Source organism: Muscardinus avellanarius (assembly GCF_963383645.1).
Source record: "Muscardinus avellanarius genome assembly, chromosome: 3".
Lineage (NCBI taxonomy): Eukaryota > Metazoa > Chordata > Mammalia > Rodentia > Gliridae > Muscardinus > Muscardinus avellanarius.
Genome location: NC_137788.1, coordinates 76,506,589 through 76,528,712, shown reverse-complemented (window position 1 = coordinate 76,528,712; position 22,124 = coordinate 76,506,589). Strand labels below are relative to the sequence as shown.

At 33.7% G+C, this 22,124-nt stretch overlaps 1 protein-coding gene across 3 annotated transcripts in view; it reads left to right on the top strand.

Annotated features, from left to right (window-relative positions):
* Nucleotides 1–22,124, top strand: part of ODF2L (outer dense fiber of sperm tails 2 like) — a gene marked incomplete at both ends in the record, with an annotated part of 45,499 nt that overhangs the window by 9,111 nt on the left and 14,264 nt on the right. The window contains 8 exons of one of the 3 annotated variants that reach the window (XM_080690568.1): nt 879–1,048; nt 3,461–3,596; nt 6,299–6,361; nt 6,490–6,561; nt 7,618–7,734; nt 11,402–11,587; nt 14,233–14,342; nt 15,739–15,874. In XM_080690568.1, the coding sequence (XP_080546694.1) occupies nt 879–1,048; nt 3,461–3,596; nt 6,299–6,361; nt 6,490–6,561; nt 7,618–7,734; nt 11,402–11,587; nt 14,233–14,342; nt 15,739–15,874 (990 nt within the window). Of the gene's footprint in view, nt 1–878; nt 1,049–3,460; nt 3,597–6,298; nt 6,362–6,489; nt 6,562–7,617; nt 7,735–11,401; nt 11,588–14,232; nt 14,343–15,738; nt 15,875–22,124 lie in introns of those variants that run through there. The other 2 variants (XM_080690569.1, XM_080690570.1) reach the window with 2 other exon arrangements.

Sequence of the window (22,124 nt, the reverse complement as noted above, 5' to 3'; positions counted from 1 at the left end):
GAAATTTCCCTCTTTCTCCCTACCATCCCTCTCAGTTAGGTCACCTTATTTGCTGATCTATAGTTTCTCCTTCCTAATCTAGAATTCCTGCTATGACCCATTTTCTCCCTAGCTTCCACATATTAGGAAGAGCATCTGATTTCTTACTTTTGTGACTGACTAATCTCACTTAGCATAATGTTCTACAGTTCCATCCATTTCCCTGTAAATGATGTAATTTTGCTCTTCTTTATGGCTGAATAAAATTCCATTGTGTACATATCCCATAGTTTTGTAATCTGTTCATCTGTTGATGAACAGCTTGGCTGGTTCCATAGTTTTGCGATTGTGAATTATCCAGCTATGAGCATAGTTACGCATCCATTAGTTTGGTAGTCTGGTTTCCATTTTTTTGGGTAGATACCTAGAAGTGGTATTGCATAATTTTGAAAGATCTACTTTCAAAAATTCTATCATCTTTGTAGCTATGATTGTCAGATACTTTAAAAATATATGTTGAATTTTCACAGTTTTAGGCCTAAATAACATATTTCTTATTGGATGGCCATATAGATTGAAGCCTATATTGTTAACTCATAGTTTATTATGTTTTCTAATTCGTTTCTATGAAAATATTATTCTAATACTTCAACCAATGGATTAAAAAAGATTTCTACACTCACAATTAAGTAGAAAATTTTAGAAATTGGCAGTTGATGAATGTAAAATACAATTTTGTTGCTATTTTGAGTTAGTATATCTATGAGTAGCAGTTATAATTTTAATCTTTATCTTTTAAATGTTATTCTTTTATACATAATTCAGATCTTTAGCTCATAAGATGATAGAAAGAAAAAGCTCTACTGAAACAATAAATTTGATAATGAAATGTTTGCTAGTTTTCAGCCTGTGTGGAGAAGTTATTGAAGCCACCTATGAATCTACTTAGTGAACTTTTGGAGAAGCCTCCAAGCGATGGAATTCATTCAGAAGAACTCTTTTCTCATCTTAAAAGTCCATCGGAGAAAGAATGTTTACAACGTTGTGCCAGTGACAGTCATCTCAGCTGGTATTCTCATCATTACCTGGGAAATCTAAATTTCTGATTTTAGGGTTCTATGTTTTGTTCATAATGTAACTTATTTGAATCAAAGCAATATTCTTTCAAGACTATTTTAAAATTTTGTATCCATTCATTAAAACAATCTGATTATCAGAGTGTTCATTTAGTAGAATTCAGCTAGATTTTTGAATCTTGATGAAAGTAATTAAAAATGAGAGCCTAACCTATTAGGAATTTGTAAGGTAAACATTTTAAGGTAAATGAAATATAAATAATATAGAACATTGGAAATGTAGTTAATGAGTACTAATTCACTGTCATTTTATATATTGTGGTATAATATATATTTGTCATATTTTACTTATTTAGAATGGAAGCTATACTTGTTATTTATATGCATCATTATTCCACAAAATGACAACCTTAAAATATCGTATTCTCACTGTGTATAGTCCTGCTTCTAGTTTAATTTGTTTTAAATGAGCTTGATTCCTTGTGATATCTAAATCTTGACTTTCTTTTTTTTTTTTGAAGATTTAAAGAAGTTTATTAGAAAGATAGAAATACAGAAAATAGAAAGATAGAAATACAGCCCCATGCCAAAATGGCATGGGGGGGGTGACTCGAAATGAATACACCCTAAATCTTGACTTTCTGCCCATGGTTTCCAATAAGGGACAGGTGTCACTTATATCATAATCTTCTCAGGTTCTTTAAACGAGTGGTACTTATGAACATAATCTATTTTGTGACTGAGCTCGTTAGATGCTATCAGTAATAAATCAGTCATTATATTACGTTCTGTGAAGAAAGAAAAAAGCTACCGATTTAAAAACATGGTGCTTTCTTATAACTTGGAATCTTATTTATAAATACTGTAAACAAAGTAAAATGTAAGTAAAGTAAATTAAAATTTCTTAACTTTTATACTGAAAGTCTAAGTCTTTGAGGCCACTTTTTGACTCAGAATTGGTCTTGCTGTTAAGAATAGTGGTGATTTGGCATTTCTTAGGCACATATTTAAATGAAATCCTCATCAACCTGGAGACAGTCTTGTACGTACACCCAAAATTCATAGAATGATTTTGGAATGTTGCTAAACACTGCTACTTTACCATTCCCCTCAACCCCTCTCTGTGACCCCTTTGTTCTGAGGAGCTTGAGAAGGTGTTACACCCGTTATCGCTGAGCTGAAAGTTTTAGATGCCCCATTCCATAAGATTTGGGCATTTTCTGATTGAGACAGGTAAAGACTGCTTGGTGGCTGATGAGATTGTGAGAAGCTTCTTGAACTTGGCCTGGACAAAATGAGGGAAGGACCTTATAACAACACTCAGTAGTGTCTCAGTATAGAATAATCAAGAAAGCAGATGCTATCATTTTAGTTGTGAGTAATAATAACGTATTCTAAAGTCAAATGGAGAGTATTTTTTGATATCTGGAAAACTTTAGTTTTTGTGTTCCATTTGTTTAGCCAAATTTTTCACTTGGAAGAAGTTTTTGTAAAGGACATTAAGTATAATGAAAAGATTTGAAAATAAGATCTAGAAAGACATATTTTAAATATGGACTAAGGAGAGAGGGAAGAAAAAAGACAACCATTCAAACTGTTTATTCATTTATTTATTTGTACTAGGAATTGAACTCAAGGTATTGTACCTCTAAGCTCTATCACAGCCATATTTTATTTTTTATTTGGAAACAGGGTCTCACTAGGTTGCTGAGTCCAATCCCTGGTACCACAAAGAAAAAAAGTGTAACTGACTTATGTGATATATTTAACTTAAATGTTATTTGTGCATTTGTAATTAGCCTCAAGCAGGACACTACAAAGCATGAAACGACAGCAGTGGAGGCATTCCACCTCTGAGCTACATCTATCTCCAGTCCTTTTTTATTTAGAAACAGAATCTCTCTAAATTGCCAAGGGTCAGGCTAAGTGACTGAGACTGGCCTCAAACCTGCCATCCTCCAGTCTCAGCCTCACAAGAACTGAAATTATTATAGACATGTGCCACCATGCCCAGGTCTTGGTTATATGTTTTATATAAATGTAACATAGACTGACTAAATATTGCAGTTCTATAAAATGTTCTACAAAATGTAATGGTAATTTATCAATGAAAATGTGTTCATTTCTCCTCCCTCTACTTCTATACTTTGTTATTTGTTATGCTTTCTGTACAAGAAAATAACTTTTTTTTTTTGTGGTACTTGGAATGGAATCCAGGGGCTTTCTACCTATGAGCTATACTCCCAGACCTATATTTTTATTTTATTTGGAAACAGGGTCTCGCTAAGTTGTTGAGAGCCTCACTTAGTAGCTGAGGCTGGCTTTGAACCTGTGTGAGTACCACAAAGAAAAAAAGCATAGCTGATTTATGTTAACTTAAATGCTATTTGTGCTTTTGTAATTAGCCTCAAGCATGGCACTATAAATGATGAAATGACAGAGTTGGAGGCGGCCCTCAGAGAAGCTGACTTGGCAACCTGTTCTGTAGAATTACTTTTGCCATTGCTTAAGGACACCATTGAAGAGATTAGCCTTGAAAATGTGAGTATTTGATTTATGAACATCTAATAAATGAAAAGCTAGTATAATACTCTGAAAGCTTTAACTGCTACCAAAAGTAGGGGTTTATTGGTGTTCTTCATTCCTATGTCATTAACTTCTTTTCCAAAACAGACAATCTCAGACATGTACCAGATAAGAGGCTTAGCTGGAAATTGTCTGAGTGCTTGACTTACCTGACCTTGAACCAGAGTCAACTTTTCTCAAAAGTGAATTTATAGAGCCAGGGATATAGATCAGCATTGGAATGCTTGCTCAGCAGGGCCAGGGTCCTGGGTTCAATCCCTGGTAACACACACACACACACACACACACACACACACACACACACACACACACACACACTGAATTTAAAGCCAACATCTTCCAAAAGATTAAATATATCACCTATTTTATGTAGTGATGTTTAGAATAGAAAACTATGTTAAAATTTTAACATGTTGGGTGGTCACTCAGAGGTAGAATGCCCTTGGGTTCAATCTATAACACCACAAAAACAACAACAGCAAGAAAATAAAACACTAAAGTTTGAGTTATGGAGAAAAAATAGATTGCATTCTATAACTTTTATTAGAATAAGTACTAACATACTAGTAGAGTTTTTTTTTTTTTTTTTTTTTTTTTCTGGTGGCACTGGAGATTGAGCCCAGGGGCATTTCTACCTCTGAACTACACCCCCAACCCAGTTTTTGTTTGTTTGTTTTGTTTTGGCATAGGGCCTCACTAAGCTGTTGAGGCTGGTTTCAAACCTGCAATCCTCCTGTCCCAGCTTCCCAAGTGCTGGAATTACAAGTGTGACCTACCACACTTACTTTAATTTAATTTATCATGCATTGGGTCCTATCCACTTAAAAAGTTGGCAAAATTATGTACTATTATTATGTGTAGAAGAATGCCTTAATACTTATTAAAAAGAGAAATTATTTTTTAATAATGATGTTGTCTTTTAGAATGTTAATGTTGTCTTTTAGAGTGTTTTAATGTGTATCTGGTTCTTATATTTCATCAGGTTGATCTTTCTGCATCCATTTTAAAGAAGATTTCTAAACAGAAGGAAATGTTAACAACAGAATTAGATACATTTAAACGTGTAAAACAAGCCTTAGAGCATCTTCTTAGAAAGACTGACTACAAACAAGTAAGTCATCAACACTCGATTTAATAGTGATATTTCTCACTTGTAGGGTATATTATTTCTACAACTATAAAAATTAAAATATTAGTACATTTGCAGTGGAAATAATTCTTTGAATTTTTGTTTGAAATAGCAATAATTAAACTAACTCATACTTTTAATGTTTTAATGTTTGAAATAGCAATAATTAAACTAACTCATACTTTTAATGTTTCATACTTTCTATATAAAAATAACATTTTAATAAAAATGTTTTCTATCCAAAAACTTATTGATATAGTTCATTTAGCTGACTGTAATAAGATATTCCTAGAGTTCAATATCTTGTGTACATCATATATATTCTTTTTTAATTAAAAATTTTAACTGATACAAAAACATAAACATTTTAAAAATTAATGAGGTACTATGTAATGTTTTGATACATATATATTACATAACATTTAAACCTATTTTTAACGTTATTTCTTTCTTTTTTTTTTTTTTGGTGGTACTGGGGTTCCTGGAAGCCCTTCTACCTCCGGGCTACACTCCCAGATCTATTTTTTTTTTACATTTTTATTTTGGAAACAGGGTCTCCTAAGCTAGCGCGTGCGGCTGTCTTCGAACCTGCGTGATCCTCCTGTCTCTGCCTCCCAAGCGCGGGGCTTACAAGCGTGCGCCACCATGCCCGGCCTTACGTTATTTCTTTTTTTAAATTTTTTTATTTATGCCTTGTCTTCATACATCTTAATGGAGTACAAGATGGTGGAAGTATAAATGCGCACATCACTCATTTATTATTTTTTTTAGTGAAAACTTTCAAAATTCTTCCTTCTAGCTTTTTGAAATATATAGTACATTGTTGTTATCTATAGTCGCTGTACCCTATTGTGCAATAGAACTTCTTACTCTAGACTTCCTACTCTCATCTAATTGTAACTTGGTACCCACTGAATGATCTTTCATCCATCTGTCCCTGCTTCTCTCCGTATCCTCTGATAACCATCATTCTGTCCTAACCTTGTGTGAAATCAACTTTTTTATATTACACGTATGAGTTGAGATCATGAAGCACTTGTCTCTCTGTGCCTGCTTTATTTCACTTAACATTAGGATCTCCAATTCCATCCATACCTTTGTTAGTGGAAGGAAGCCTTTGGCAGGCTTTTATCATTTTATATGGCTGAATAGTATTATATTGTGTATATATACCTGCTTTCTTTTTCTGCTCATCAAGTGATGGACCTTGAAGATATTTCCATTTCTTGGCCATTGTGAATAGTGCTACAGTAAACATGGGACTGCAGATTTCTTTTCAATAGACTAATTGCTTTTCCTTTGAATATATACCTAGGAGTGAGATTGAGTAAATTAATTTCATAAATTATGGGCAAAAATGATTTGTAAAACTCACACAAAAATTTTTTAGTGGCTCTTATAGACATTTGCACTGTGGATAACAGTTTCCCATACTCATTTTTTTTTACTGACGTTTATTCTACTTTCTACATTTTAAGGAGAGAAATGGGAGTTTCCAAACATTGATTATACCATCCTTTTTTCACAGACAGGAGACAATTTACCAAGCATGTTGTTTGAAAATCTTACTGATAATGAAAATGAGAATATTGTAAGTCTTTTTAATCCTTTTTTTTTGACTTTTTTTTTTTGCTTATTTGTATGCTGCTTGGTTTTATAAAATTTGCTAATATTATCCAAGTTATGAAATTTCTAATTCTTATATTGTGTTTCCTGAAGAATCTTAAGCAGAAGCTACTTGAAAAGGAAACTTACATTCAAGAACTTTATTGTTTGTTTCAGAATGAAAAGGTAAGCGCATTTTTAACTTTTAACCTTAATTCATAATATCTTCTTTTTTTCTTGCCCTTGCGTTTTTATTGCTTTTTTGTTTTTTTCCCCTCGGGTCTGGGGATGAAACCCAGGGGAATTCAACTACTGAGCTACACCTCCTGCCCTATTTTTTATTCTTTGTTTGTGAAACAGGGTCTCACTAAGTTGAGGAGGGCCTCACTAAATCATTTTTTATTGGTGCGTTGTAATGATATATGGTGGTGAGATTCACAGTGACACAGTCATACGTGAGCATACCATTATTTGATCCATTTCTTTCACTAGTTCCCTGCTTCCTTTCCTCCTCCCTCTCTGTACCATAGTGAGAGTCATATACACACATGACATTAGATGGTCTGTTTTCTTCCCCATACTTCCTCTTTTCTTTCCCTCCTTCCTCTTTCAATCCCCTTGCACTACTCTACTAATTTTCCTGAGGTCCTTTTTCTTTCCATTTTCCCCTCTAGCTTCCCTATGGGAGAGAAAACACATGGCCCCTGATTTTCTGAGTCTGACCGATCTCACTTAGCATGCTGTTCTGTAGTTTTATTCATTCACTTTTTTTCTATCCTTGTCACATATTCTCAAACATAAACTCAAGAAAGACTTTTGCCATCTAGATTATTTAGTATTTTATAAGATTCATCTATTAGATACAATATCTTATTTTTTTCAAGTTTTTTTTTAGGATATAATAATGTTTTAGTCAGAGTACTTGGTATGAATCACTACAAATTAAGGACTCTATAAATGTGTATATTTCAATATGAGGACAAATTAAGGAATGTTGGTGTTTATAATAGCATTTTAGACAAACCTATATAAAGATAGATGGAAATCTTAAAGAAATAATTATCAAGAGGCATTAAATGTGGGGAGAAAACTCCCTAGCATGAAATACATTTGCAGTGGAGCAGCAGTGTATGTAAAATAGTACTGTGCTTATTAGTTTGTGTCTAAATTGCAGTGAAATTAAAGGTATTGGAATATAGCAAGTAACATTTTCTGATTTTGGCTTTTTATTCTTTATTATAGGCAAATGCTTTGAAAACAAATCGCTTTTGTCAGTCAGTACAACTAGTCCACGAACGACTACAGCATCAGATTCATAAAAAGGAAGCAGAGAATGACAAGTTGAAAGAATACATAAAGGTTAAAATGCCTGTTTTTATAGTTTATGTGATAAAATTAATGAAAACTATAAAGCCTTTCCTTAATTATGAAGTATAATTATAAAATAAATTTTAGTGTTGCCATAGGAAATCTATATTTAGTGTAAATCTCAATTGTAAAATTTCTGACTTGTCTACAAATTTAGATCTTTTTCTAATATAGAGTATGCCGGGTATGGTGGCGCATGCTAATAATCTCAGTACTTGGAAGGTTAAGACAGGAAGACTGAGGTTTGCAGAAAGCCTCACTTGTATAGTGATGTCCTCCACAACTTAGAGTTTGTTTCAAAGTAAAGAATAAAAAAATACAGCTAGGGGTGTAGCTCAGAGGTAGAATGTCCCTGGCTTCCATCCCCAGTACCACAAAACAAACAAACAAACAAACAAATAAACAAACAAACAAACAAATAAGTAAGTAAGTAAATGTGCTGTCTCAGCTAGGTATGATGGTGTACTTCTGTGATCACAGTATTTGGGAGGCTGAGATAGAAGGATCTCATGTTCAAGAACAGCCTCAGCGACTTAAAGAGGCTCTCAGCAACCTAGTGAGACGCTCTTTCAAAATAAAAAATAAAAAGAGCTAGGGGTATAGTTTGGAAATAGAATGTTCCTGGTTCAATCTTCAACACCTCAAAAAAGAAGAAAAAGAAGGAAAAAAAACTCTCTAGGAAGGATTTGTAGAGATGGAATTACTTTAAAAACACTGCTCATAATACAATTATGTTTTTTTTAAAATTTTATAAAATATGGAAAATATAAGGAGAAAAAAGAGCAACACCAAAACCATTATTCACTTTTTGATGGTTATGTTCGCAGTTTTTTTCTACATCTCTATGTATACACATACTTTTATATTCCTGAATCATAGCAGGTGGCTGCAACCTGTAGCACATTTCAGAGTTGGATTCAGGTTCTTAATATTTTTTTCCCTTTAATGACACAAAGCCTTTGCCTTTCAAGAGGACATAAGCAGGTTTATGAAGGATGTAACCTCTGTCCTTTGTTCCCCCTACATGCTTTTTCAAGCATCTTCCACCATAGATTCCCTGTGTCCTTTGTGTTGGTATCCTAGGACACTGCTGCTGAAGGGGATTTGGCATGGCAGTGCTCTGTCATGGTAACTACCAGGGAATAATTGTGAGCCAAGAGATCAGATAATTATCTACATCATTTTTTACACAATTTTAAATTATAGACTCTAATAACAGTTGGGAAGGTCTTTTATGATCTTTTATTCAATTTAAAAATGAAGTAGTTAAGTCAAGATGTAAGTTTATAAATATTTCTTGTATCTGTGATAATTTGGTAAAAAAAAAAAAAAAAAGCATAGGGCTAAAACCCAAGGATTTTGCCATGACATTCTCCTAATAGTTTCAGTCTAAATTCCTTTTTTTTTTTTTTAAAAAAAAATGCTACTATTAAGAAATCAATTAAAGCCAGGCGTGGTGGCACACACTTGTAATCCCAGCATTTGGGGGGTTGAGACCGGAGGATTGCAGTTCGAGGACAGCCTCAGCTACTTAGTGAGTCCCTTTGCAACTCAGTGAGACCCTGTTTCAAAATAAAGAATTAAAAACAAGGCTGAGTGTGTAGCTTGGAGGTAGAATATCCACATTCCATCCCCAGTACCTCAAAAATGAAAAAAAAAAAAAATCATTAAGAGAAATTGCCTTAGGTTACTGATTTTTCTACCCTCTCCTCATACATACATGCACTTTGGGATTTAAAGCATTAGACAATTAGGGATCAGAATTTAGTTATTTTATTTTAGTTTAATAATTTTTGTTTTAAGAGTAAAAACACAATGAATTGAATTTGGCAACATGAATCTCAGTTTTTCTTTAAACTATTGTTTTGTAAGTTTGTTATCCTGGGTCTTTAAAAAAAATTATAATTCTCTGGGAACTATCTCCAAGATAATTTGAACAATGTTTCTTTATAGCTAATTGTACTGTACCAATTAGAGTTAGAATATTTTTATTTTTTAGAATAAATAGAAAATTATCTGTATAATAGGCAACATGTATATAGTTCTTTGGAAATAGGAAAGACAAATATCAGCTTTCAGTATGTGTCTGTTCATTTGTCAAATGACTAAGGGGTTATTTATTTTGAGATTATAAAAATGATAGTTTTAACATATACTCTTTTATAGTGTTTAAGTGTGGGATTTGACAAAACTAAGGAGAAAATCTGGTTGCAGCCTTGTTTAAACTTTAGTTTGCCTTTCCTGTGTAAAAAAGACCCTTTACTTGGTGTAACAACACACTATTCCTGGTGTGATGTTACCACCTGGTGGCATTTTAGAGGAATGACAGCTGTATTTGCTTTCTCAGATACTTGCTGTTTTCTGCTCCTATTGGGGTTTTCCCAGCTATTTAGTATGATGTTTCATGGGATTTAAAAAAAAGTGTGTTTTAAAGGATTAAAAATGTGTTGCTGCTTCTTTTAACTATCAATCTCTCCTTAAAGAGATTAAACCTAAAGATGTACTTAATCTTCATTTTTAGGGGAGGTTAAAAAGCCTGGTTTTTGTAGATCATAAAGTAGAAAGACTCTGTCTTTTGACTGACTAAGGAATGGGAAGCTGAAACCCAAATTATATAAGTTCACATTCATTTAAATATTGCACAAGCTTTCAAAAGTTAAAATATTAAGACTTCACATTCTTACATACCTAATCCACAAATACTTTAAATACAAAGTCTTAACATTTTTGAAATAACATTAGAGTTGTCATACTGAATCAGATCAAGCATCCATAAATAGTAATATTCTGTCTCATTGTACTACCATGAGATGGCAAGGAGATGGGCATGCCAGTTAATACCCCTGGCTAGAATCCTGTCCTCAGGTATCTTGTTACCTTTCCTGATAGCATGTCTGATCTCAGCATGCATTTTAATTTGGAATCAATCATTACTTGTGTAAGTTTACAACTCATTGGGTAAAACAGTACTGTTATTGTCCTTAATGTAACTCTTTCTACTGAATGCCTTCTAATTCTAGCAAATTAAAATTTGATAGGCAAGTTTGTCTCACCTTTATCTTTCATTATTTATGAGCTTTGTGTACTTATTATGTGAATCATTTCTAGCTCAGTTATGCTTTTTTAAAACTAGTACTATGTTATCACATTCTAGACAAGGACTAAAAAATGCCCTTAGTTAATTATAGAAGATTTAGGGAGATTAGTATTTATAACCCAATCACCAGTATTTCTTTAATAATGAGAGCATGAGTTTTTTGTATGCTTAAATGGTTTAATTATTTTTTCTTTCTATTTTTTTTTTTTTTGGTGGTACTGGGGGTGGAACCCAGAGGCTTTCTACCTCTGGAATATACTCCCAGACCTTTTTTATATTTTATTTGGAAACAGGGTCTCACTAAGTTGCTGAGAGCCTCACTAAGCAGCTGAGGCTGGCTTTGAACCTGTGCGATCCTCCTGTCTCAGCCTCCCAATAATTATTTTTTTCTTTAACAGGTTACAAAGAAGCATTGGTGCAATCACCTTTCTTCCCTGTACTCTTATCAATCTTATGGTTAACTTTGATAAATATGTGTGAAAGAAGATATATATGTGTTCCAATGTTTACATAAACATTAGCATTTCAAAATAATTTCATTGCTGATTTTTTTCTTTTTAGAGCTTAGAAACCAAGATAGCTAAATGGGACTTGCAATTGAAAGCGAATAAGCATGGGGCTGTAGCTATGAAAGAAACAAGTAGGCAAAAAGCTATAGCGCTACAAAAAGCATCTAAAGTTTATAGACAAAGGCTTGAACATTTTACATTAGATGTTGAACACCTCACTTCCAAAATTAGAGACCAGGTAAGCTTTTAAAGATTTTTTAAAAGATTATATTTTGTATACTTTATGTAATTGATGATGTAATTTTTAATAAAACCACTTTATTACAAATGCTGCTAGTACTAGAAAAATCTTTACTCACATTATTTGCTTTAGTCTTTTATTTTGAAATATTACATAAGATATCAAATTTGCATACTGAATTATATATATAGCATTTCTTTGAGAACTTTAAATAAAAGAATCATTTATTTATATTCTGCATTCATAAACATAAAGCTTCTGTGGCTAGCTAAGGGTAAGGCTTCATACATATTGCCCCTTGGAAAGTTGCAGTGCACATTAGCATATTAAAGGTCCTGAGAAGGCGTTCAGAAACACTGTGTAATGTGGGTATTGAGCTAAGAGTTTCCCACACTTGGGTAGCCACAAAACTCTTCTTTTACCCACAAAACAGCTTTTGGAACTGCTTCTGAGAAGCATCAATTTGGGAAATGCTGATTTATGTTATTAGACCATATGACTTTATTCAGTAATTCACTTCATTTAATCTCTGTAATGCATTTAAAGCCATATGCTGACGTAAACACACCATGTGAAAGATATCTTTGGGTATAGTGCAAAGTTGAAAAAATGGATTTAGTGCTTTGTTGTTTCTGACAAATTATTATATTTATTCAGTTACCAGCTAATAAAACATTTATTCTTAATGTCTTACTAGTATTCCACCTCTTAAGAACTTATGTTAAGGCTCATAGAATTATTAGAGGCTTTTAGAATTGAAAACAGATTTGTATTAAAAAAAACAAAATGATTTAATGTTTTATTAGCTCAAATGTTAACATTTTAAGGCTCTATTATTTAACTTATATTCATAGGGATTAAACTAGTTAAAAGAATTGAAAACTAGGTTTAAAGTCTAGAAAGTTATAGACCTGGTTAAATGCCTATAAATATTCTTGAGTGATTAAAAACTAATTTGAGTTATTGACATTTTTGAGGCTTTCTTACTAAAATAGCACCACCCCTGCACCATGTCACAGTGTAGAAAGGTTTCTTCACTTGTGGCGTTTAGAGAAGGACTTAACCTCTCTAAGCTTCAATTTCCTTATCTTTAAAATAAAGAATAATAGCCAGGCGTGGTGGCGCAGTGTTTGTAATCCCTGTGCTTGGGAGGCAGAGACAGGAGGATCGCGCAGGTTCGAAGCCAGCCTCAGCTGGCTTAAGAGACCCTGTTTCCAAATAAAATATAAAAAATAGGTCTGGGAGTGTAGCCCAGAGGTAGAAGGGTTCCATCCCCAGTACCACAAAAATACATAAATAAGTAAATAAATAAATAAATATAAAGAATAATAACGTAACTTATTTTACACAGTAGTAGAGAGGGATACCCGAGGAAGTATATGCCGAAGCCTGGGGTGTGTCTGTACATTTTTGCCGTACTGTCCTCCTTTGTCTTCCTTGAATGCATGGAGTTGTCTTCTCTATTTGCTGCTGTCTCAGGCTTTCATGTTCTTCCCCAGCTCACCATAGCTGCTGCTTTTAAAAAATAACTTCAATTGCCATCTTTCACCATCTTTACAATTGCCATCTCTTCAGAGAGGCCTTCCCTATTTTTTAAGAAGTACTCCTGCCACAATTAATATCAATGTCTTAAAATTTTCATAGCATTTATTATAATCTGAAGCTATCATTTATTTCATAGTCTTTCCCTCCTCCTCCTTTTACTGTTTCCCTCTATTAGAATACAAGTCCCAGATGGCAAGAGCTTATTTATCCCATTCCCCTGAGAACACCATTATTTTTATATATTTATTTATTTATTTTGGTGGTAATGGGGGTGGAACCCAGGGGCTTTCTACCTCTGGGCTATCCTCCCAGACCTATTTTTTGCTTTATTTGTATTCTAGTGAGTTCTTCTGTGGAGGGAAAACTTGGGTACAGTGGCCCTGGCTCTTCAGGTGGATCTGTAGTGAGCCATCAGACAGTTATTTACTGAGTATTTGCTACATTCCAGGTACTTTCAAGGCCCTACAAGTACATCAGCGAACAAAACAGACAAATCCCTACCTCATGGAGCTCACATTCAAACGGGATTAGCTACACCTACTGCTTTTATCTCTTTGCTCACAGTAACACAACACTGGCTTAAAAGCCCAGGGATAATCTTTACAGAGCTTGACATCATTATAACAAAATTTTAAAAGTTAAACCACTGTGGACATATAAAGTAATAGTAATATAGATATTTTAAGTTTACTTTAAAACTCTTCTATATTACCGGGTGTGGTGGCTTAGGCTTATAATCCCAGCATTCGGGAGGCTGAGACTGGAGGATCGCAGTTCACGGACAGCCTTACTTACTTACTTAGTGAGGCCATCTGCAACTTAGTGAGACCCTGTTTCAAAATAAAGAATAAACAATAGGGCAGGGGTGTAGCTCAGAGGTCGAATGCCTCTGGGTTCCATCCCCAGACCCACAAAATAAGTAAATAAATAAATAAATAAATAAAATTTTCTGTATTCAAAGTTTTACATTAAACTTTTCTATAATAAAAGTTCCACAATTTTTGGAAGCATGTTTCCTTGTTTATAATGCATTTATGTTTAGGATTCTTAACAAAACATTTTAAAATGACAAAGTGAGCATTTTATGTATTTTTTAGGAAGCCAAGTTGTCTGAAACCGTTTCAGCTTCCAATGCCTGGAAAAGTCATTATGAGAAAATTGTAATAGAAAAAACTGAATTGGAAGTTCAGATTGAAACAATGAAAAAGTAAGAAAAGAATTTAAAATCTTTTTACTGTTTAGTAAGAAGTATTTCAGTTCTTTCTTGTTTGAGTGGTTGGTTCTTTGAGTCTTCTGGATTTTCTTTTTTTTTACTCTACTGGAGATTGAACCCAGGGGTATCCTACCTCCAAATTATACCCTCAGCCCTCATTTTTATTCCTTATTTTGAAACAGGGTCTTACTAAGTTTTGAAGGACCTGACTAAGTAGCTGAGGCTGGCCACAAACCTGTGATCCTCCTGTCTCAGCCTCCTAAGTACTGGGATTACAAGTGTGTGCCACCATGCCAGGCTTGATACTTCTGGATTTCATGTGATAAATGTGTTATCTACATGATTTCTTTTTGTTGTTTATAATTCTGTAAACATTTTTTTACCATAAAATAATAAAAATGATTAATCATTAAAAGTGCATTGGTGTTCTCATTTTAAAATTTTGAACTTGCAGAATACTACTTTGAGTATGTGCCATCTATTATTTGTAGTAAGTGTTAATACCAACTTTGTTTTAAATGGAAGTAATATTTTTCAATTAAACAAGGATGTGTAAGAATATATAGCAGTTTATAACACATAAATATTTTTAAAATCCTAAAAATTATTTCTTAAAGTGACTAAAATGTATGAAAAATGAGATTTTATGCTTTGAAACTTATTATTGATAAACTAGTAATAAACTTTTGATATTTTTGAAACTTTTTTATATATTCAGTTCAGTTTTGTCATTGAAAGCTAACATAGATAATTTACTTCTGAGGATTAGGTATCTCCTCAGTTGATCCTGTTCTTTAAACCTGTCTCTAAATTTGTTTGTATGTATATCCATGTATGTAAATGAGAGAGACAGACATCATACCTTTGGATGATAGTTTATATTATTTTATTGAATAGCAAAGAGATCGTTGTAAAATTTTTATTGGCTTAATAAATGCATAATTATTTCTAATCAAAGCTACTCTCCTAGCAACCTTTTAAATTACCTTTTCCTCTTTCCCTTACTCTATAAAATTATTAGCTTTTTATACATTTCCAACATTCCCTCTTTGAAACAGTACACCCTATTATAATGATTTCAGAAACACACTTAAAATGTGTTACTTGAATGAAAAATTTTATAATTAAAAAAATTCTAATGGTGCATTGTAGTCATACATCTTAATGTAGTCCAAGATGGTAGAGGCATACTTGCACACATCACTCATTTAGCCCTTCCCCAATTCCCATCCCATTCCCTCCATCTCCCTCCTTCTCATTTTTGGCTTAGCGATTGACTTTGATATGTTTGTGAATGTACATCATGTACATGATAGAATTTCCCTCTTCCTCCCTCCTATCCCCCTCAGCTAGGTCACTTTTTATAAAATGTCTTATTTATTTTATAAAGGCAAATCACTAATCTTTTGGAAGACCTGAAGAAAATGGAAATCCATGGAAAGAATTCATGTGAAGAAATTGTTAGAAAACTTCACTCACTTGAGTTTGAAAATGAAACTCTGAATCTTGAGAATACAGAATTAAAGGTATTGTGTGTATATCTGGTGTGTATATTATGTAATGAGAACTTAGTAGAAATATCTTAGTAACTTAGTAGAAGTGATCAGCAGGGTTAGATAGTGCTCTTGTAGTTTTGCTTCTTGGGATATTATAGTATTATTACAGTTGGTAACTTCTAAATCAATCTGTATATATGCATATACCCACATATGTGGTTGTATATGTTGTGTATATGTATAACTTAATATTTATAGTCATGCACAGATACATGTTTAAATTGTATTCAGTAGTACAAAATAAAGCTTGTGGAATTAAATAACTCTTTGCCTCAACTTTAAGAAAATTATTTACTCTAATTTTAGCAATAAAGTGAATCATCCAAAATTGCATTAACTTTAATGCGTAAGACTATTACTAGGTGTCATGGTTACGATAGGATATAATCTCAGGCCTGGCCTGTTTGAAACCAGAAAGTATGTTCTTGGCTGCTTTATAACCAGAAAGAATTTTCCAACTGAGTCAAATCCAAAGGGTGATTGGTTTGTATGTGTACCAGAGGAGAAATGGGGAAGAAGTTATACTTTCTGAGAAAAAAGAATTTGAGTGTTCAGTCAACCAGAGACACACGTAACCAGATGAGTCTTGACTACAGATGATAGCTCCACTTTCTTTTCCATACTACTTTAGGAGGACAGAGAAGAATCATTTTGAACAACGAAACAAAGTTTGCATGCATAGGAGAAATAAAATATTAGCATAATATCAGTAACTGCTACATTTTACAGAATCCTTTATATAAACATCTACCATTGTTTTATGTGTTTACAAATTTAATTTTATTACAACATTAAGGATAACATAAAATACGTACATTTACTCTGAGTGTTAAGATATGTTTATTGTTAGTCATACTTGAGAGAATCTTTTCTCTTAAAAGTGCCAAGACTGCCGGGTATGGTGGCACACGCTTATAATCCCTGCGCTTGGGAGGAGGAGACAGGAGGATCGCGCAGGTTTGAAGCCAGCCGTGCTGGCTTAAGAGACCCTGTTGACAAATTAAAAAAAAAAAAAGGCCAAGACTTTCTTATTTAATAGTTAAGTATTTTTATTAGAAATATACTCACTTGCTGGGTGTGGTGGTGCACGTTGTAATCCCCGCCCTTGGGAGGTGGAGACAGGAGGATCACACAGGTTTGAAGCCAGCCTTGCTGGCTTAAGAGACCCTGTTTCCAAATAAAAATATAAAATAGGTCTGGGAGTGTAATCCGGAGGTAGAAGGGTTTCCAGGAACCCCAGTAACACACACTCAAAAAAAAAAAAAAGAAAAAGAAAAAGAAAAAAGAAATATACTCACTTATTTTTCTTGGAAAAATAATGATTATTGGCTGTTTAAAATTATTTAGACATGTAAAAATTACAAGAAACTTTTTTAATTTATGAGAGAAAATACAGAAGATTTAAAATTATTGGCAAAGAAAATTATTTTTAACAAAATTATTGTTTGTATTCCAGATTTTATGTTTCATAATTGTTATAAAAAGATTATTTCCCCAAAGGAAATTGGAAGTACATCCAAATCTCTTTTACCTTTCTTAAGCCCTTTCACTATATCTAAAAAACATCATGTACTAGAGAGAGAATTTTACGCACCATAGATTTTGGTGTTTTTTCCAGTGGCCAAGCTATTTTCTAGGTACTGATCTTTGTAGGAGAGATACAGTGTTATGCAGTAGAGTGTATAGTAATTTAAGGTTGCTTACTATATAACAGAAAGGCCGCCTTGCCCAAGCCAGAAAATCCTTTCTCTCTGCTGGTTTATAAAGTTGGTAACTTTTTAACTTTGATTTTCAGATCTCCTTTAGCCCAGTGGGTAAGGCAGGGCTTATAAAGTTCAACCCCATTTTGTCCCAAATGGAGAGGTGACTGACTTGAAGTAGAGGACTGTACGCTAACAGCACTGTTGCCTGTGGTCATTTAGGAATGATTGGAGGAAGTGACAGAAATCTGCAGATAAATGAGATAGAAACTTAATTTGTAATGTGATTATTTTGGCTACTTTTTGTAAAGAAAAAAATTTTAAATCAGTTACCACTCTCATTAATGAGCTGTTTTGTTTTTTAGCAGTGATATTCAGAATTAGCATTTTTCTTTAAAGACCTTCATGTAATGTGAATTTCTTTTGTTTATTAAGAATTCCAGGTTTTTTTTTTTTTTTTTTTTTTTGGTGGTACTGGGGTTCCTGGAAGCCCTTCTACCTTAGGGCTACACTCCCAGACCTATTTTATACTTTTATATTTGGAAACAGGGTCTCTAGGCCAGCACGGCTGGCTTTGAACCTGCGCGATCCTCCTGTCTCCGCCTTCCAAGCGCGGGGATTACAAGCGTGTGCCACCACGCCGGGCGAGAATTCCAGTTTTTAAGTGTACATAGTTTCTCTGACGTCTGTCTATTATTAAGTATTATCTTTTGAGTGAAGAATGCATATGTATTACAGTCAACTTAGAAACTATAGAAATATAGAAGGGAAAGAACAAAATAAACATTGATTCAGAGATAACACATTTTGTAACATTCGTTTTTATTTTATAGTTTTTACTAAAATGTCTTGTTTTGTTAACCTTAAAGTGAAAAAATATATTACAGTACAGTATAATATAAAATCATCATAATAAGTATCCTTTGTAATTTCTCTGTAATATATTTTCTTTAGAAGTAATTGACTTAACTGTTTCTTTTATGTTATACATTCAAATTGTTCCCAGGTATTTTTGTTTTGTTTTGTTTTAACATTTGGAGATCATACTCTGATGAGCTCTTTTGGACACAACGGTTTGTTTATTTTCTGTAGTTTAGATTCCTATATATTGGGTAAAAAAATGAACATTTTTAAAGTTCTTGATATGCCTTGCTATACTTTTAACCTGTTGTTTATAACTTTTACTGACTTGACAGGTATAATGGTATTGGCGGTTTTAACCTACAGTTCTTTGAGGAGCTAGTTTTATTTATTTATTTATTTTAATTTTTTATTGGTACACTATATTCATACATCATATTAGGGTAAAAAAAACTTGTGGGTACATACATGTATATATCACCGATTTAACCCCTACCCAATTCCCACCCCATTCCCTTCCCATCCCTCCTTCCCTTGCTTGGCTTAGTGGTTGACTTCACTATGTTTAAGTACATTGCGTGTTTTAGAGAATTTTCACCCTCCCATCCCTCCCATCCCCTCATTTAGGTTGTCTTGTTTGCTCCTCTATAGGATTTCCTTTTACATCTAGAGTTCCTTCTATGACCCATTTCTCCTTAGCTTTCACATATTAGGGAAAGCATCCGATTTCTTATTTTTTGTGACTAACTAATTTCACTTAGCATAATGTCCTCCAGTTCCATCCATTTCCCTGAAAATGATGTAATTGAGTTTTTTTTTTTTAATGGCTGAGTAAAATTCCATTGTGTACATATCCCACAGTTTTGTAATCCATTCATCTGTTGATGGATATCTTGGCTGGTTCCATAGTTTGGCTATGGTGAGTTCTGCAGCTATGAATGTAGATACACATGCATTAGTTTGGTAGTTTGGTTTCCTATCTTTTGGGTAGATACCCAGAAGTGGTATTGCTGGATCAAATGGTAGATTTGTTCCCATTCTTCTGAGGATTCTCCATACTGTTTTCCAAAGTGGTTGCACTGATTTGCAATCCCACCAACAATATTTTAGAGTTCCCACTTCTCCACATCCTCGCCATCATCTGTTGCTGTTTGTGTTTGAATGATTGCCATTCTAGTTGGAGTTAGGTAAAATCTCAGGGTAGTTTTGATTTGCTTCTCTCTGATTGCCAATGATGTTGAGCATTTCTTCATGCATTTTTTGGCCATTTGAATTTCTTCTTTTGTGAAGTGTCTAGTTCACAGGAGCTAGTTTTAAATCTCTGAACAGTTTCTACTTTTTTCCCCCTGATGGTTATCTGCATTAAAAACCATACACATATAACACTATATTTTGATTTATCAAATTTAGTTACTTGTATCGACTTTCTAATTTGCAAGACACTAACAAAAATGATCATAAATACTATGACAACTAAAAGACACATTCAATTTCTAATTAAGCAGCACTATAGTTAACATAAATTTTATCTTTTATTTTTTCTAAGTGATGGTGGAAGAAGTTAAAAGAAAGATTGTTATAGGCTTATTTATTTATTTATTTATTTATTTATTTGGTGGTACTGGGGGCGGAACCCAGGGGCTTTCTACCTCCAGGCTATACTTCCAGACCTATTTTATATTTTATTTGGAAACAGGGTCTCACTAAGTTGCTGAGAGCCTCACTAAGTAACTGAGGCTGGCTTCAAACCTGTGCGATCCTCCTGTCTCAGCCTCCAAAGCGTGGGGATTACAAGTGTGCCTCACCACGCCCGGCTTATGGGCTTAATTTGTAACATAAAGACAGTATACAATAAACACTTCTAGAAAAGGGCCCATAGCCAAAGAAAGAAGGAGAAGATGGGGAATATCGGCTTTATGTACAGTGTACTTCTCTGTGCTTGTGTGCTTGTGTTTATGCACTTTCTATTGTAGAAGTTTTTTTTTCCCCCAGTACTGGGGATTGAACTCAGGGGTATTCTTCCTCTGAGCTATAACCCAGCCCTATTTTTAATTCTTTATTTTGAACTAAAGTCTCACTAAATTGCAAAGGCTGGCCACGAACCTGAGACACTCCTGTCTCAGCCTCCCAAGTACCGGGATTACAAGCACGCCAGTGATTTTTTTTGATGGTGTAAACCATTACAGGGTTGGAAAAAAAACTTGCACTGGAGCAAAAGTGCTTGTTAAACTGGCATCATTCCCCTGCTTACCAGTACTCTTAAGGGGAGCAAGCCTGAAATAGATTATGTGCCTTATCTTCATGTTTTGTAAAATAAGGATACAGATATCTGGTTTTCCCCTCTTTATCTCTTCTTCCTACCCTACTTTGATTTTTCAATTATTTTTATGTTACCAGTTGCTGTTAACATTGACAGATTATTCTATAACCGTAAGTGCTGTTTTTTGTGGATTTATTCTTTTTTTTCCCTAAACACTGACAGCAGTGACTGTGACATAGTTTCTTCATTACACAAATAATCTTTGCCATTTTTTTTCTTTTCAGCTTTTTAATTTTTCCTGGCGGTTTCGAATACTGTGCTCAGGCTACTCTTTGACCTTATGATAGGCTTGTTGTTTTTTTCTAAACTCTCATATTTCTGTTCTCTTGTAGAACCTGTTTTCCGTAGATGTTTTCTGTTTCAGTATGAATGGGCGGGTCTCCAGACTGGAACTTCCTTTGGCTGCTATTCTGAGCCTACTGTTCCCTGGAACCCATGTTGGTCTTTCTTTTTATTCCTCATTTTATATACCTTAAAAATATCTTTCCTTTATAAAAGAGAAAATGAAAATGAACGTAAGTTTTCACATGCCTAAAAATGCATTCATTCTGTCCTCATTCTGGTTGATGACTTCACCTGAGTTTAGCTCCCTAGAGTGAGAGGGATATTGTCTCAGAGACTTGTCCACTTTTCTCTTTTCTTTTCTAGCAATAAAAAAAATGATTATTTTGTTGCTGGCAGAGAAAATCTGTTGGTAGTCTTGATTCTGATTCCTTGGTAGTGATATTTTTAATTTATCTTGAAGTTTTCAATTTATCTTTGGTGTTTAGAAGTTTTGCACACATTTGTGGTTTTCTTGTCTCCATTGATGAGTACTGTGCAGACCTTGTAAGTACAAAGACCCATTTTTTTTCCTCTGGAAAATTCTATTATTATTTATTTGATAATATAATCAATCTCATTTCCCGTTTCCATCTTCTTGAGTCTCTTTCTGAATGTACTGCTGATTGTACTGTTGATTTGTTGGCCCTACTGGGTTTATATACTGTTTACAAACTCTGGCTTTTGTTTAACTTTTTGGAGATTTCCATGTTTTTTTTATCATGTAATCTTAGGATTTTTTTTTTTAAGGGAGTCTCTCTCTCTTGCCCAGACTGGTCTTGAACTCCTGGGCTTAAGTGATCCTCCTGCCTCAGTTTCTAGTAGATGGGGCTATAGGTGAGCATCATGGTCCCTGGCTCAAAACCTTATTTTAATAGTGTTCTCTGAGTCTCCCATCATCAAATATCTAAAGACACCTATAAGAATTGTTTTATTTTTTGTTTCCCAATTTATTTATTTTTTCCCAATTTTTATTTATTTTTTATTTATTTATTTATTTATTTTTTGGTGGTACTGG